Genomic DNA, 18,142 nt, shown 5'->3' with positions numbered 1-18,142 from the left:
ATGGGCCGCGCCTGCGCGGGGGGGCGGGGGCGGCCGGGGGGCGGGAACCGCTGCGGGGCGGCGGGGATAGCCCGTAGCGCCGCGGTGCCTTTTGAAGCCGTCGGGAGCTGCATGGTGGATCCTGCGGGTCACCCGGTGGCACGCCCCACCTGCCTTCCCCTCCGCTACCGTGCAACGGTTTGGTTTTGGTTTTTTTATTTTGGTTTTTTTTGCATGAGAATTGCAAACTAAATAAAGCCATCCCAGCATCTCAAGCTGTCCGTCTCATGCTTCATATCTGGTCCAGGTTGTATCCCCTGTGCGTGCTCTTAAGTTTTGAAGGGGCCTTTATTCTGCAAGAAAAATGTTCAATTTTTTGCAGCTCTCGCTGCTTTTGGCTCCGTGGCTCACCGGAGGAAAAGTAACTTTTCTAAACCTTCTTCAGCTTATGAATCTGCGTTTTGCATCTCTGTGTTAATAGGTTTATCTCTTGATGGTTGCTACTGTATTAGAAAGAGACAGTGACAGTATAAAGCCATAGATACAAAACAAAGACAGTACAATTCTACCATTCTTTTTGTTTGTTTATTTGAAAATAAATGTATTCCAGCCTGGATTCCTAAAGGAAATGTATCTTATACCATCAGGCTGGCTGCTTGTCCATCTCCTCAATCATCTATCTCTATTTTTTTTTTTTTTTCCTCTCCAAAAGTGTTCTGAAACTGTAGGCTGGTTCACTGTGGAGGTAACCTGGATGTTCCTCTCTTTGCTCCAGCTTAGCTACCAGAAAATAATTTAAAAAAGAAAAAACCCGAAGCCTATCTTTCACTGTCCAGTTCAGCTACTATGCGGGGACTTAGTGCCACTCCAGCAGCCTAAGCCTTTACGGCATGGAGCATTGCATTTACACTCTTTACACCTGCTTGTGAAGCCAGTGCTTTTTTCCTAAATCCAAGAGCAGAATGGAAACCACTGTCTCAAATCCTACTCCATCAGTCTTCTCACCCTCCCTAGACTGCCCAAAATACAAAGCATCAGAGGACTTGACAATGATTTAAGGTGAAGACGTAGAAAAAAATGTGAGAGTGCCCTGGTTGCTGGGAGATTAAATGGTACAAGTGATGTCTTAATACTTGATCTTCCATTGCTCAGTAGGTGGCAATGCCTCAGTTTTACCAGAACACCGCTTTGCAAATGGTCTTCTGTTGAATTCTTCTCCAGCAAGCACCATATGTGCTTTGCAGCCCCTCTCGGCTTAATTCGGCAGGTTAACAAGCATGAGTAGTAACTATCACTGTGTCAGGATCACAAAGACAATATAAATTATTTGCTGCTTTGCGCAGACTGGTTTTTTTTTGATAGAGCCTGGACGTTATGGTTAAGTGAAGTCAGCTGAGTGCTTCCTCTTCAAACCTGGTCTGGTAAAATCTAACTGCTGTGTTTCTCATTTAAAGCACACATCTTATTTAAAGTGTGTTTAAAGCTGATGTCTCATGTAAGGCGTCCTTTCCTGTGGCTAGATGATGGCTGGAGTGGAAGGCAGCAGGGGAAAGCAATGTGTAATTTAAGATAATTGTGAACATAGCCTCTGGATTTTATACTTTTTAAATTCCTATAAATATGTGGAGGGGAAGAAGTAGATGAAACACATAATGGATCGGTGGAGGATACCCAAACCAGTGTTTGAAAGCACCGGGCTGATGCTAGCTTTGCTCCCTATGTTGGCACCACAACTGCACCGACGTGTCTGTGCTGCCACCTGCCCTGGCAGTGAGAAGAGGCACGTTTTTGGTTTGAAGGAGACACAAGCGGAAGATTCTCCAGCTCATTCCCCCTCTCCACCGAGCAAGCAGCACTGTTCTGTCTCAGGCTGAGGAGGACAGTTTGTGCAGGTGCCTCCGCTGATTCCAAATCACCAGGAAACCTTCCAAGCTGCAGCATCGCCTGCCGTGCCAGCCCCGCCGCAGCTGCACACCCTCTTCTCTTAAGAAGAGATGAGCCAGGGTCTCTGTGGATGAGGGTATGTTTGCCCTTCCTAGGAACTGAAGAGCCTCAGCTCCCTTGAAGCAGGGCTGTCACCGCCTGGGTACCACAGCGGAGACGGCTGTCGCTGCTCATCCATACCCCACTACCCCAATGTATGTGCTATTTTACACACCCTAACTGGGGGCAGTGAGGAGGACCGGTCACCCACCCACCCCAGCTGCTCAGATTCAGGCTCAGAAAAAAAGAATTTATTTGCTGTCCTGCTCTTATGAATATTAAGCTAAAACTTGCATCCTCAGCTGTGTTTCTGCAGCAAAAATCTCATATAATGAATGCTTTTGCAACTAAAGGCTGCCCCTTTTTCCTGGCCCGAAGGAGTTCACAATACTTATCTTCCCAGTTCTTCACAGATTCAGGTCCAAAAGCCTGCAGACTCCTGCAGAGCCCCTGTTTGGAGCTGGTGTAACGTGACAGCAACTATTCACAGTGACATGTACTGCCAAAACCTCCTCCCCGGCTAGCACAGATGTGCTGGGACCACTGCGGACATCAGCCAGGTGCTCAGGGGGCTGTGTTACTTGTGAGGACAGGTGCTCCCAGGCCAACTTAAACCCAAAACCAAGCAAATGGGCACACACCTTGATTTGGCTGGGGAGAGGTCAGAGCAAACCATGCAGCAAAGCCTGCAGACCAGCCTGCAGGACAGGGGATTATTGGGATCACAAAGATTTCCTCAGTGGCTCTGGGCAAGTCTTTACACTTCAGTTCCTATGCGGGAGTGACAATAATCATCCTTTGCCTGCTTCCCTTGGGCAGGCTGGGGTTTATCGGGGGGGGCTTTTCTTACAGTTCTTCCTGGGGTCGCTAACCCTAGCAAATGTTGAGCCTGTAGGAAACATGGGTATGAGTAACGAGTGAGAGGGAGAACAGCCATTTTCACTCACACCCCCACATACACAAAGATGCTCACATGATGAATTATACAATATATCTATGTGTGTATTTATATCTCTGTATATAGTTTATTTCTCACAATCCTGGTAAGAGTTACAGGTGTACTGGGAATCATTTACAGTTTCACAGCATATGGAGTGGCCATACAGCTTCTGATGTGAGTAACATACAGTGTGTAGAGAGCACACGTTTTCAACCCATCCACCCACCACTCATACAATGGGTTTTCAAAGCTAATACTAGATTCAGCTACGTAGAAAGCCTGGAAAATGTTAGGGTACAGCGTTGGGTGTCGTACAACACTGTCAGTCACAATGGGACAAGCTAAACTACTTTAATTTTCAATCTAGTATTTCTAGTCTACCTGCATTATTGCATTTATACGCTTTTTTTTTTTTTAAGTCAAAGTAAATAGAATACTATATGGGAAAGGAAAAATTCTTGACTATTTTAGGATTTGAGCTGCAGCCCATACAAAGTGTCCATAGAAGCATAGACAAGATTATAAATTCAACAAGGTATAAATTAGCTGTATAGCTTTGTGTGTAGGTAGGTGTCCATTTCCCTCCAGGAAATGTGTCTAGCAGCATATTGTTTCTGAAAGCAAAAAAAACCCAAACCTGTATGTTGAACACAGGTAAATATGTGTCACAAGCAGGTCTGTTTGTACAGGGAAGAAATCAAGGTGTCACTCTGAAAATTACTACCATTTGGAAAACACATTCAGGCGCTCACTCAAAGCCCACAGATGTCGTTGGAAAGATGCCTGTGGCTTCCAGGGTAGCAGCAGGCATTTCCCTGCTACCAGTGTGTCAGCTTTCCATCTGACTCCTGAGGGCTTTGGATCAGTCCCTGGAAAAGTAACAGAATCCAAGCAAACCAAAAGAAAAATAAATAATAATCCCCTGTAATCTGACCTTCGAGTTCCCTTTCTACAACTGTAGTTTCTCCAAAATTTGTAAACAACCTGCACCTACCACTAGAAGAGAGTTGGTTTTCACTGGGGAGTTGAGATTGCACCTTTTCAAGATTTCAGTTTAAATGGTCCTAACCAGTGACTTGGGAAAAGGCACCAGGCTTAAGAAGGGCTGCTCAAAACTTTGTAAAGCCAAATTATTAACTTGTTGGTTTGTTTGGTAGTTGGTTTTTGGTTTTGTTTTGGTTTTTTAACATGACAAATTGTATGGCACCCTTGTTCTTATCAAATCACCCCAGAAACTTGACTGCTTGAAGCTGCTGTGGCAAAACCAGGGATACAATGCAGGTCTTTACTGTTGCCAAGATGATTAAAATTCCTCTCTTCCTGGCAGGAGTTTTGGTACTGTGTTCATGGGGGCTTTGCAGTATGAGAAAATAAAAAAATAAAGAAATCATCTGTGAATTTCAATCTGGAAGCAACTGAAAGAGAAACAGGAGCAAGAGTAACATGTTGGTCCAAATCCCACTTAACCCAAATCCTGTTTTTCAGGGGGAAAAAATAATCTATTTGATTTGAAGAGTATAGCATCAAAGAGCACAAGTCCCCAAGTACTGCACGTCAGAGCATCTGAGTGCAGCACACACTGTCCAAAGCAGCGAGCAGAGCCAGAGCACAGGGTAGAGCCACACTCGCACCTTTGGAAAGCCAACAGCTGCGATCTGTCACACAACTTGCAGGCTTTGGGTATCAACTTATTAGCACGGTTAGTTGAATGAGCTCTGAATTTTCAAGGCCCAGCAGTCTTGCGTTACTGTATCAAATGGTAACACCTGAGCAGCCCATTCAAATGGTAAAAATCCTTGCAGCCTTCTGTCTCCTCAATCCTGCAGCACACCCCTGGCATGTGAGCTGATTCTCCAAGGCCAGCAAAAATACAGGTCACTGACTTGAGCTGAGAGCCAGCTCTGGAGTGCTTGGGAACCTCTCTGCCTGTATTTTTTGTGGTCCAGTAACTGGAAGACTGAAGAAGTACTGGCATCAGCCAAGCGTAGGGTATGCTCGTGCTGTGTCAGCATTTCTCGAGCAGCCAGAATACCTCACAGCTGGCTATCAGGCAGGCTTCAGTCCCGAGCAGAGCTTGTGGCCATGCAGTGACACTGGCACGGAAGAGGAAGGACAAGGAAAAGGGACCTTCCAGCTGTGGTTCTCTCATCTGCTGAGCTTCTATAACAGACAAGAGCACTTGGCATCTTCAGACTGAGACCCTCAAGCCTTAGTGGTTTGGGCAGATGAAAACTGGTACATTCCCTGCTGTGCCGCACAGCCTGCACTCCTCTTAGGTGCTCGATAGCCAAAGGATGCCTGTCTCTTTTGGGTAGAGGTACCCAAACCCTGCCCCAGCCTTGGGGCAGGGGTTCTGCCTCACTGTGGAGAGACCACATCTGCAGAGCTGTCTGGGAAGAAAGTAGAAAAAGGAAAGAGAATACAGTGCAGTAGCCAAAGAAGCAGTAAAAGACAAGCAATAAATTGGATCTCCAAAAACTGATGGAGCCGCACAGTTTGTAGCAGTTGAAGATCTGGCATGAGCAGCCAGCCTAGGAATTTGGGCATTAACAAAGAAAGCAGGTCACAGGGCTGGACTGATGATCTAAAAGAGAAGAGGAAAAATTCATCATAAACCCCCTTTGCTCAACAGATTAAATTCCTCAGAGCCACTCAATCAAAGTAACGGGATCTGAGCTAAGCACAGCAAGACACAATAGAAGACACAGAAAAATGGTGTCGGATAGACCCAGCCACGTCCAGCTGAACAGCACGTGGGCATGTTCCAAGCCAATGTCTCAGTTAAATTGTAGTGCCTCCAGCAGCACCTTGCATCATCACCTCGGCTGCTTAATTCAAGATAATCTAGCTCAAGGAGATCAACTTTCTGTATAGCTACCTTCAGTTTGATGAACCTAGATCAAGTACCTTCTCATTTTTGCCATGTATTCACTGCGACAGCTAAGACATCTTATTCTGTGCTCTCTGTCCTTAATGCCACTTAAAAAATAACTTCCCATTAATGATAAATTAATATTTCAAATGGATAAACTTCAGAAGAGAACTAATCTCCAATTGAATGAGGACAGGAGAGATTTAAAAAGAACAATAGGGCAGAAAAAGTCACTGCAGAAGTGTTTAGGGGTAGATGACGGGCTGATAAGAGAGCAGTAATATTTAATCCACAGTACTAGGCAGATGCTGCTCTCATCACACTCTCCTGGCTTCTTCGTAACCCACAGAGCAAAATGCTGAAGTATGGGGGTGGTACTTCAGCCCTGGCCCAGGGGATTGCTGCACAGGCTTCATTGCCTCCTGCAGCAGAGCTGTCAATCGAGCGCCACTCATAAGACCTGAAATGTGCAGGCAGCCCAGGCTGGATCTTCAGCATCTGTGGATTCCTCCCTGAAGGAGTAAGAGACCAAATACCTCTGGTGTAAAGCAACAGGAAATATCCTAATTCCAGCCTTCTGCACTGAGAATGTAATTAACTTAGAACTGGCTTTGATCTGGATAATAAAAATTCTGTATCTATTCAAGAAGAGAGGTGCCTAATCTGTAAAAAACTGCAGTCAGTTTATGAAAAAGATTATATGATGCAGTTGCCTACCCCTGTGGTGGGCAGCTCTTCCTGGCTTGGGAGATTTCTCCCAGCTTCATGGTGAAGGGAATGATACGGCAGTAAGATGCTACACAGCTTGGGAAGGGAACCAGCATCCCTGCTCTAGCATGAAGTCACAGACTAAGAGGATCAAAGTGCAGGTCGGTTGGATTTTCAGTCCTTTTCAAAGCAAAGCATGTGAAAGCCCTTCAAAATGCCCAAATCATAAACTTGCAGCTTCCCTTAATCGTACAAAGTTGGTTGTAGAAAACTTCAGATCTTTTTCTTGCTTCACTAACACTTTAAAATTGAACAGAGCCACAAAAGATCATTTGGAAAAGTCAGTTAGCAAAGGTTAATTTGCATGGCATTAGAGTTGGTCATTTTTGCTTTTGTCCAAGAAAAAAAGAAAGAAGCGGGTAGAGTATAAAAATTAATGTGCCCTTACCAAAACTGTTAAGACAATGAAATTGTGCTTTTTTTCTCTGCATTTCTCTGTACTGTTTCTTGTACCCTCTCAGAAGCACTGACTTGAAGCTTTGTGTAGAGCTGATTGACATTCCAAGAATTTCACCTTTCAAATACATTTTTTTCCTTTTTTGCTCTGTTTCTTGAAGAATAATTTCTCTCTCAAATCTTCAGGACTGTTATTTTCAACCTATTCTAAGAACAGTTAGAAGGATGCCAATTTCTAAACCCCAGTGGCATTTCCAGGAAAGGAAGGGAAATTTTTGAGGCAGAAATAATCTCTCACCAACTCTAGGATTTGTAGTTACATTGTTGTTTATACACAAATACAGATGTAGATATAAGCATGGTTGTAAGCCAGGCTGCCTCAGTTAATACTAGAGAAAACTACTTTCCTTACACTCAGCAGAAGGACTAGGGAATGGTTTTGTCAAGTTTAAAAAAAAAAATAAACCACACGCCATTGAGATCATTTTACATTTTACAGTGACCTGCAATCGTATCCCTGGTGCCAATAAGATCTCAAAGGCCTGAGCAGAGCATGGTGAAGCTAACAGAAAAATTCCCCGTTTTCAGTAGCCTATGGATCAACCCCTACACTTTGATTCAGCAGAGATAGAAACCCATTTTTAATTTATCACTCAACCTAAGGGAACCAAGAAGTGCTTCAGGGCAAGCAACTGTTCAGCGCCTTAAGCGTAAGCTGGAGAGGTGAGCAGCAGCTGCAAGAATGCATTCTTACCCTCCTAAAAATGCTGCTGCATTATCCTTTGGCTTCCAGATTTGTTTGTGTCCTACAGCAGAACTGTTAGGAATAACAGGACTTATCCATAGCATAGGTCAGTAGAAAGAGGAAGCAAAAGCATAATTCATTTCCCCTTTCTTAAAGCTAGAAGCATTAAAACCCTTCTATCAAGTCGTCCAAGAGAGCATAATGACAACTTTATATTTGACTAAAACTTTTGGCTCCTTAAAAATAGATTGAGATTGAGTGTAGTAATTGAATCTATAGCTTTAGTGATAAGCTACAATGGCTGAATTCAGTTTTGCAAGTTTATAGACTTTATCAAAAGAGTAAACTAGCAATCTAGATCTCTTCAAATCCCAAGCACAGAGTCTGATTAGTTTTAAGCATTAGTCATTCTCCCCATGGAGATATCGCTAGAAGGACTTCATATCACAAACACCACACAAAGAATAACATCAAGCAAATAACGGCATGTGCTCAGTACGAGAAAAGACAACTATTTATTTAGCACAGCGAGTTCAGTCATTTAAGCCGTCTGCTTTGACAAATTTGGTTTCAATCTCACTTCAATTCTGAGAGAGGTGAATTTGCTCTTCTCAGCCTAGTTCTCGCTGGATTTTTTTTTTTTTTTCTTCCTCAAAATGAAACCACTGCACAGCCTGGCACATTAAGGCAGAACAGGAAGTGTTTGCTAAGAGGATGTCATTTGCAAGTCAGGACTGGAGTGCGTTGCCCCGGCTTAGGAGCTTGTATGACATCTACGCTTGATCTACCCGACTCAAATCAACACTAGACCCACACTTCGAAAAGCACTACAACACAGTCCAGTATAGTTAGTTCAGTATAGTCTAGAAGTGCCTTATTTTAAAGCGAGTAGCCCACACTACTATCCAGGGAAGGGAACAGTAATTTTGAGCTTCTAGCACAAATGGGCACATCGTACATTCAGCAGTTCACTAGCCATACATTCTTTGCACTAAGAAGAAACCAGGACAAAAAAAGGAGTTCAGGTGCTGCATGGCATGATGCAAATGGCACAAAAAAGACATCACGGACACTTTGTGTGAATGCAGGGGAACAAATGAAGGGTCATCCCCAGGTTGGGTTGGTTCTCCCCACCCCCAGCTGCAGTCATATAAACATACATGTATGTATACATACATATGCAGAATATTCTTCAAGGCAGGGCGGTGTATATACACATACACACAAACACAGGTGTTTTCCAAACCGAACTGCCAAAGAGGTGGGTTCCAGGTAGTGAATCTGGACAGCAGACAGCAACGCTAGGTGATGACAGTAAGTGGAAAACCCTTTAGGAATGGGACACACGATGTTCACTGCCTGGGGAGGGTTCACGTGCGGTTACATACCCAGCTGGTGAGCTGCGGTCCCATCACCAGCTCTGTGGTGTATTTCTGGATGAAATTGGCCTTGCATCTGAGTGCTCTAAGGGCAGGGGGGGTTGGAGGTGGACAGAAATAGTTAAGGCTCATGTTGGCTGAGAACTGTTTTTTCCCGCTTCTAGAAGTTGTCAAAGGTTAAGTCAGGGAAATAAAAACACTTTAGAATGCAAAATAGGAGACTCAAATGAAGCAAGTGTTCCTCTTTCCTCCCCTTGTATCTATCTATGCTGGCCAGGACAGAATAGATAGATGCCCTCTCTGCAATGTCGTCACCCACTGCTAAAACAAATAATCTGTGCCCAGGTCGGAGAGGGAGAGAGCAGACAGGACAGGTAGAGGTGTCTCTTGTTGACAGAGCTCCCACTTGAAAATGGAAGTTACTGTCTGAAAGTCACCAACTTGCTTTGGCAAAACATGAATCAGAGCAGGAGCGACTGGTTTCCCTTCCTCATGAGTGACCTAAGCAAAATTTCCCTACAGCCAAGAGCTTTGTGCTTCAGAGATCTGAGGGAAGAGGAGCCCAGGAATAGCCATCCCCACATCCATGCCCTGTAATTTGGATGCATTACTCGGTACCCAGTGGGCACAGGCCCCTCAGTCACGGAGATCAGGTTCCTGGCAGGACCATACTGCGGTTTGCTTCTGACTTGTGCACTCACATTTCTCTTGTGGGTAACCAGAATGCACAGTTCAGGGTGCAAGCAGGAGCAGGGGGAGCTGGTATGCAATGGGGTCCCTCCCCAGTCTGGCAAAAGGACATGCCTCGGGCACTGCCAGGGTCCAGGGGCTCTGCAGCACTCCCAGACCCCATGTGTGGATGCAGCAGCCTCACTGTGTCCTCTTGCAAAGCCCTGCCACAGTCACTGCCAGGGAGCTGTGCTAGCACTGCTGCTGAGCTATGTTCTCTCACATCTCTGCTTTCCAAATACCTTTCCTATTCCTTCACTATTGTTTGCCCTCCACTCTCGCCCCTAAAAATAACCTTTGACCATCTGCAAAACTGGGTGAGGGGAAATCAGTTCTCTAGAGAAAGTGGCATTATAGCAATACCCCGCCACAGACCCTTCTGCTTCAAATCGGGTAAATTCTCCAGGCTGTGACACACTGCTGCAAGGAGTCACATCCACAATACATGCAGAGTGCTTTAAGCTGCAGGATTTCACCTGGGGCTGTAGCACTCATTCCAAAAAAACCAACATGCCCAGCCCTGGCTCTTTACTGGTAGAGGTAGGCATTAGACTCCAGCTTTTTGCAGCATGCTGTTGTTCAGAAGACAGCATCTGACACTCCCAGAGGCTGGGCACCTTTGGGAATACTCCATGAGCAAATGACAAAAAGGGGAAAAGAGGATGACAAAGTCCACCATAGGCATGGCCAGGCCGCATCAAAAAAAACTGTTGTTTGGGGAAGCCATGTGCATTCAGCAGGCCAAATTCTGAGGTAAGACAGACAGACATGAGCCAAGAGAATTGCCAGATAGGGTTGTACACATCTACCATCTTATCCAGTAATCCTGCCAGAAGCAGACACTGCAGAGGCAGACCCTGAGGAACTTACACCTTTCTCTAGCCCTGTACCCACTGAATGTATATATCCAGGCTCACTTAAAGGTGTATGGCTTAGGCTCTCTAACTGAACTGTCACCACCTCTTGCTTATCACTATAAAACCCTGCCCACAGGCTGCAACTGCCACCGAGCTCAAGGCTCTGTGGTTCTGACCTCATCTAATCTCTGACCTAATTTAAAAATGAGATGTAAGGTGTTTCTTGTAAGACTTTTTTTTGCAGTAGCACAGCAGTCAAGAGTCATCTAATGGAAGCTTTCAGAATAAGTTCTGCCCACCAGAAGGGCATCAGCTGATGCACTAAACAGCCTCTCTCATCACCTGCCTTCCTTCTCCCCCTTGCAAGGTCTGGCTTTAGAGCCAAGGTACTCACCCATGAAACCAGGCTGCTCCAGAGGGCTGGGAATTTGTTTCCATTTCCCAATCGTGGAGGAATCACAAATCCCTGCTACTGCCACAGGAAGGAGGTAAGCAGTTCCCCCACGACAGGTGGGCTTCCAGTGCCCTTGAACAGGGTTTCCCTGGTATAAAGCAGGTCAGTGTTATTCTCATGGGGTCCATGTGCTCTCTGTCCCTAAAACCAGCTCATCTCTCCCATTTTTCTACCTTCTCATGTACCAAGAGAGCATAGTCTTCAGTGGGGAAAAAAAAAAATAATCACGTGAAAGGCCTGATCCAAAGCCCAGAGAAATGAACAGTGAGAGTCCAGCTGACCTCAAGGGAGTTTGGGCTGAGGCCATAGCATCCTGCAAAGCCCAGCCTAACTTTAGGAAATACTAGATCCAAAACAAAGTCTCTCTATCCCCACATGCTGCCCATATGACCTCGGCAAGCCACGAGAGCCCGCAGGTTGCCTGCCAACGTGCAAGAAACCAAGCAGGTGGCAGCTGCTGCCTGCCCAAGGTCAGCACAGGACTTCGCGAGGTATCTCCGTGCACTGCTGCCTGTGCTGTCGGTCAGAGCACAGCCCTGCTGCTCGCTCCCCTGGCAGCTCAGCCCAAGAAATGACTTGATGCCATGTCCCAAGTTGCTGCTCAGCTCCACCATGCTGCAGCCTCCGCCTCCAGCTGCAGCCAGCCTGTTTTCTCTGGGGCACTTTCGAGTTGGGTTTTTAAAAGGTGGGTTGATGAGCAGCAGGTACACAAGACACCTATTAGGGATCACGCTTTGCTGTTTGATCAGGCAGCTGCCTTCTGCCTGCAATTGCCCATTGCTTCCCCGGCATGGAACACCAGCCCAACACAGTGACAGGCAAACTGGGCCTTAGCACTAGGCTCTGCCTCCCCTTCTTTACCACAACCCAACTTAAAAACAAACCAAATGAACCAAAACACAAAGCAGGGACTCTGGATGGGACGTAGAACACTTCAGACTTGAAAACAGGGGACTGCAAGAGAGGTGGGGGTGTCTCCCAGGGAGGACAGCAGGGGAGGGGAGGGGACACCGTCATTTACACTGATCAGGAGAAGCTGTAATCTATACACAGTGGTATAAGCCAAGATATATTACATGAAAGAACACACTGAGTGCATGGAGTTACCCACACTGGGTCAAACTGGCACAGTTGTCTTGAACAAGACTCTTGGAGTTGCAGTTGGTGTTTGTTGACCTATCTAGCTCACTCTAGATATATATAGAGAGAGATATGTATAGAATTTTTCTGCATGCATTTGTCTCAAAAGGAGCTGTACAGCTGGGTTGGGTTTCTCATCCCCACCCTGTCTCGGTCTTCATTTTTTCCGGGCTAGGAACGCCACTCCCACAATCACAGCGAGTGCAGCCACCGCCACTCCTCCGATGATGATCAAGGGCTTCATGTTGTCGAAGATGCTGCCTGGTGACTCCTCAGAGCTGCTTCCCTTGTGGTCAGAGTCAGGGGACTGGCTGGTAGCCTCTTGTGTCTCCGTGGTGGCAGGGCTGGGTTTCAGGCTGCTGTGGTTGTTCACAACGGCGGCATCACCACCCGCTTTCTTGGTGGCAGAGGTGGCAGTGGCAGGAGCAGGCTGCTCTTTGGGGATCTCCTTCTTGTCTGCATTCGTGGCAGGCCCAGGGTTGGGCTTTTCTGGCTTTCCAGAGCTGGGGGCCTTGGCGTCGGGTTTGTTTCCACTTCGGACATTGCCTTTGGAATCCATCCCTCTGAGTGCTGTGGGTAGTGACCGGATGCCACGTGCACGGGGCTATCCCAGCTCTTCTCTGGTGCCTGGCTGCTGGAGAAAGCAGAGGAGCCACCTGAGCTCAACCCCTCAGAACAGATGTCCTGGGATGATTGTCACACTGGCAGTGTCCTATCTGGACATGATACAGCACCTGGAAGAGGAAGCAGAGCAATGAGAGGTGAGCAAAAGGACAGAGCAAGCCAATGCCGCTCTACCTGGAGGCAACACAGAAGACAAAACTGGGAAAAAAAAATGTTGTCTTTTTCTTTAGTAACTGTGAGCTGCATTCAAAGCATCTCCTACAGTGCCTGCACCTGCAAGAACATCAAACAAGTTGGACTGACTATTGTCTACGGCTGCCACAACTAGGCTCCGTGTGCCATCAAATCCATCCTGGCCATGTATGCAATGTCATTTGTCAGTGATGGGAGATACTCATGTCCAAACAAATAAATCTTACTTATCAGTTGCTCACCACAGCTCCCTTCCTCCTGGGTAAGGAGAGAACATTTTATTCTATGAGAAAGCAGATCAAGAGCTCCTCCCTGCTCTCTCACCCTCTACCCTTCCTTTTGCAGCATTATCCCAAGTTAAGCTTAGGCAGTGGTTAATACGTGATCTCGTGTGATAGTCTGCATCCAGATGGGTACTGCACAAAAAAAACCCAGGATTAGTTCCTCAGTTATCACAGGTATCAGAGCTATAAGGATTATTGCTGTCAGTGTTTCTGGTGCAGCTACAGCAAAATAAGGCAAGCGCCAGATCCTCAGCTGGTGCAAACCAGTGTTATTGACTGCAGCGCAACCGCATGAATTTACTGTAAAGCTGGATCTCACAGTGATGGAGGGATCTCACTGCCATCTCCTCCTTGCAGTGGTTAGCTGGGCTTGCCTACAGAGCTGAGCAGGATGCTAGGTGTACTGCAGGCGATGGGCTGGAGCCATTTTCCCCAGGGAACTGAGAAAAGCAGTGGCTCCACCCAGAGAATCCAGCAAACAAAGTGGTCTTCAAAGGGTTAAAAAGCACACCGAAACCATCACCCCAGCAAGCCTCCCTAGGCAATCTAAGCAGGGTGAGCCAGAAGGAGCTCCCATGGCTATACCCCTGCCGGGCAGCTTGCCATCAAGCAGCACCACGTCAACTTTGAGCTTGGGAAATTATGAGTAAACAGGAGGCAACAGTCAGAGCCGAGTTGCCTGCTTCATTACCCCCCTGCTGACCTTCAGGGCTGCCAGCAGCCTGCCAAGAGCTTTCTGCCCACTAAGTGAAATACGAGCATATTAGCTGTCTGGATTTAGAAATAAAGAGGCTCCTCAAAAACCTCTACAGATAGATGCTTCTTTCAAAGCAGCTCAGAGTGCAGATCGCTCCTTTAATGACAGGCAGGAAGAAGGTCCCAGGGTTGCAGCAATGGTCTATGCTGCTGACCATTCTGGGAAACAAGCTAACAAATGTGGTGGTATAATCTTCATCTAGGCAAAAACACTGGCCTGGAGGAAACCTACTCATAGAAAATGCCAGGTTTGGGATCAGAGCAAAGCTGGGCAACATCTTATGGCTTGGTATGAGTTAGAAGCTCCCCCCAACCCTTTCCTGCCCTCCCTTGTATGCTCTTGTTTGATGGCCACCATCGTCTTCAAGGACAGTCAACGGGAGTTGGCAGAGGGAACCGCAGCACTGAAGTAGTGTCTGTCCTTAGCTCTCATGCTGCACCAGGCATGGTGACCACGACACCAGTATGCCATATACTGAAAAGGCTGTCTGAAAGGTGGGCAGTTCCTCATTTGACATCTGGTACAATGGTGACACAAAGAAATAGTACGTGGAGCCCAAGACTGGAGAAGGCTTGGAGGTTAAAGCAGGGAGAGTCAGATTCATCACGCCATAAATATTAAATTACCTGCTTAGTTGCTTTGATATCAATTAGCTGGGCTACTCACACACTCTCTAGTATTTGTGTGGTTATACTACATGAACCAAGTGTTACACTTCTGCTGCTTTCCCTAGGAAAGCTATGTGCAGCCCACAGAAGTGGCGGGGTAAATCACCAAAAGGGCAAACTGGCCTCTTTGAGAAATGAGGGCTCTGCACAGCCCAAGCACCTCACAGTTTATCTGCACTCCTCCTTGATCATATCTGGTTTCCAGATTCCTGGAAGCAGGAAAGCTGGTTTTGCTCAGAGCTTATGCTGCACCATGGAGCTTTGTCCCGCAGCTGTGCCCTGCACTGCTGCAAACAGCTCATGAAAGAATCTTTTGATTTCTAAATGAGTTTCCACTAAAAGCAGTGCAAGCCTCTCGTGAAGGTTAGAAAAGGTTTTAAAAGATTTAGAAACCAAACTAAGCCCAAAATAAAGACCAGCATTTCTTCAGCATACACATGAAAGGACTTTCAGTCAGTGGTTTGCCATCACTGGAACTAGCCACAGAACTGCCCAGCATCTCTCCAGACCCTTTGGCTTGCTTGAGCTGCTGCGGTCAAACACCACACCAGAGGAGCTCAGCACCTTTTCTGCCCCCAATGGCTGCAGCATGGCCACCAGAGCCACTGCCCAGGTCAGCATCATGCTGGCCTGCAGCCATTCGTGCCAACCTCCTCTCCTCCAGACCCAGGGTGCTCTGGGCAGCACATCCTCTTCCATCATAGCACCTAACCCTCTCCTGCATGTTATTAGCTACCTCCCAGGCAGACTCCCTACCTTGGGTATCATCCCTTCTTTCCTTTCACTCTCCTTCCCTTTCAGTCCTGTGCTTTAAAGGGCATGACCATGTGCTCATCTTTAAGCACCTTTATGTCCCACAGGCTGAAAATAAAAGTGCTTTCCTCATTTTCAAAAACAGCCTGCACATACAGGTATGAGGGTATTTTCCCCAGCCCTTTGTCTCCTCCTCTTCCCTCATTCCATCACAAAGTTTTTTCTCTAATGGCATGTTTCTCTACCTTTGCTTTCTTCTTTATAGCTCCTCACATCTATTTATTCCTCCCTTCTCTCTCCTCTTCAATTGCTGTCTCTGCCTGTCTACCCATTCCTCCCCCCCTGCCTCCTACACAGACAGCAGTACTTGGGAATAAGGTTTTGTGGGAAAGAGATTTAATTCCCTCCCTTCCCTGCTCCCCCCAGCTGTTTCTTTGTTTAACAACCTCTGCCTTTTCAGGGAGGTTTTCACTTGCCAGCCACTAACCAGCTCTTTCCCAGGCTGGGAAGAGGGAGCAGAGATCAAGAAACCAGTGATCATGGAGAAAAAGGAAAAGATAAAGGAAAAGACAAGACTTCCAAATTCCTGCTGCTGCAAGCAGCAGCACACAAACATCACAGCTCTCCTGGGATGCTTCTGGTTGTTGTAGCTCTCAAGGTCAGTGCAGTCAGACTCACCCAGTGCAACAAGCTGCCCTCAGCCAAAGCAACAGGGCCGACGTGAGGAGCAGCTTTCCCCAGCTCCCCAAAGGGCACCTTTTCTGCCTCACCACCCCTCCACCCCACCCCCAGCAAATACATCTATTCATCTGTCTCCTGTGTGCAGAGATGAAACCTGCATCCATCCTGCACCGAACTGAGCAGATGACTCAGTGCTTGCTTTACCATATCACCATTAGCAGGTCCTCTTCCCTCTGCACAGACCACCCCCAGCCCCATAACCTTCCCCTTGCTGTTTCAAGCTGGAAGGGACAGCCAGCACCTCTGTGAGACTTGAGCAGCTGCTAGAGGGTTGGCGTCTGGGGTGCGGTGGGAAGCTGCCCAGCACCGATGTGCCTGGGGTCACAGCAGTGCTGAGCACAGGGCACACACATCAGGGTTTCTCCCTTCTCCGTGAAAAGGAGACAGTCTCCATCGGGTCCTCAACTGTGACACCACCAGCAAGAAAGAATTCAACCAACACAGCAGGGTTATGTATCTGAATTTATACTTCCAAGAAAGGTCCATCCACACACTCCAGGTGTCCTCCAGTTGAAAACATCAGTCTTAGATATAGCTACTGACCATGTCCAACCTGTAACAATGCTGTGCAGAAAGAGCCAAAGATGGCAGAAAAGACCTATATCCTCAAATCTTCTTCCTTACCCCCTAATCTCCCCTTCACTCCTTTGTCATTCCTACCTGTCTGGAAAAAAGGCATGAAGATTTGCCTTTTTGGGGCAAAAAGGAGAGTTCTAAATACCAAAGCCCCATTCTCTTAAGTATCATGGCCTGTGTTGGTATTTGAGCAAAGCATTAAATGGGTCCCTATTACCAGGCAAGCATCACTGCTCCTTCCTGCCTTATCTCTGCTGTCAGCCCCAAACGCCTTAGCCTGAAGCAGCTGAACCATGGCAAGGACCATCCCGTAACTCTGCATCACTTGAGCCAGGCATGGCAGCAGTCTGCTTAACGCTCATGGGTTGGGGACAGAGGTTGTCCGCAAGGAGACAAGGCAAGCAACCAAACCCACTCTGAATTCCCTTTGAAATGACACAGCTGGAAGTCAGCAAGAGCCGAAAGCACTCAGCAGTGCTGGAAGAGGTGGCTTTTGCCTCTCGGGATCAGGCCCCTCCTTCCTGAAGCTACAGGAAGACTTTGAACCTGAGAACACACCACCCAACGCAGTCCTCATATTCTTCAGTCAACTGCTCCTACACCCACACAGCGAAAGGTTTTCAGTGTCATGGAGGCAGAATATATGCTGAATACCAATTAATTTCAGGTGCCTTCAGCAGGCTCTGTAAGTCTCAGCTGGCATGTCTGCATTCGGTCATTTAAGACCAAGCTGGCTTTCCAAGGGACAGAAAACGGCCCTCTTCACAGGCAGCTTCCCTTGGCGAGTGCAATTTGCACCTGCCAAAGCTGGCTCACAGGACCGAATCACCATCACAGGCTCAGGCGCCGGCACCAGCTGGTAGGTGGAGAGCAGGTAATTTTGGACCGAGAGCACAGATTTTGTTCCTGTGGCAAACTGCACATGTAAATAATTAAAATTAGAATTTGGCCACTTCAAAGAGGCACCTGAAAATACGTCACTTCCTGAAAAGGGAAAAAAGCAGCCGTGTTCTGACTGCAAAAGGCAAGGCAGCGATGAGCTGAAATGACTGGGACTGTTAGAAACCGGGGGTGTTACTGGGGGGATCAAGTGCTGCCGCAGGCTTCCTCTGTGACCTTTGCGTGTCATGCACTCTCACCTTCAGTGGAAATCAGTGTGATACAGGGGGCTGAACTCACCAATGTGAGACCCTCGGATGGAAGACAGCATGGTCATAGGGAGCATTACCATCACCAAAGAGATCTTGACTGAAATGGTCAGAGGAAAGTCAGCTGGAGCACGTGGCTGAGGAGTTCGTGATGTGC

The 18,142-nt window shown here is 47.1% G+C and overlaps 1 protein-coding gene across 5 annotated transcripts in view; it reads right to left on the bottom strand.

Moving 5' to 3' along the window:
- Positions 1-2,959: 2,959 nt before the first annotated feature.
- CEND1 (cell cycle exit and neuronal differentiation 1) overlaps positions 2,960-18,142 on the bottom strand; it is a 22,812-nt gene continuing 7,629 nt past the window's right edge. For all 5 annotated transcript variants that reach the window (XM_037401822.1, XM_037401823.1, XM_037401824.1 and 2 more), the window contains one exon: positions 2,960-12,976. In XM_037401822.1, the coding sequence (XP_037257719.1) occupies positions 12,400-12,801 (402 nt within the window). In that variant the 5' untranslated portion in view covers positions 12,802-12,976 and the 3' untranslated portion in view covers positions 2,960-12,399. The remainder of the gene's footprint in view (positions 12,977-18,142) is intronic.

This window comes from Falco rusticolus, chromosome 10, assembly GCF_015220075.1.
Source record: "Falco rusticolus isolate bFalRus1 chromosome 10, bFalRus1.pri, whole genome shotgun sequence".
NCBI classification, from domain to species: domain Eukaryota; kingdom Metazoa; phylum Chordata; class Aves; order Falconiformes; family Falconidae; genus Falco; species Falco rusticolus.
The sequence above is the reverse complement of the archived record's forward strand: the minus strand, read 5'-3'. Positions and strand labels throughout refer to the sequence as shown.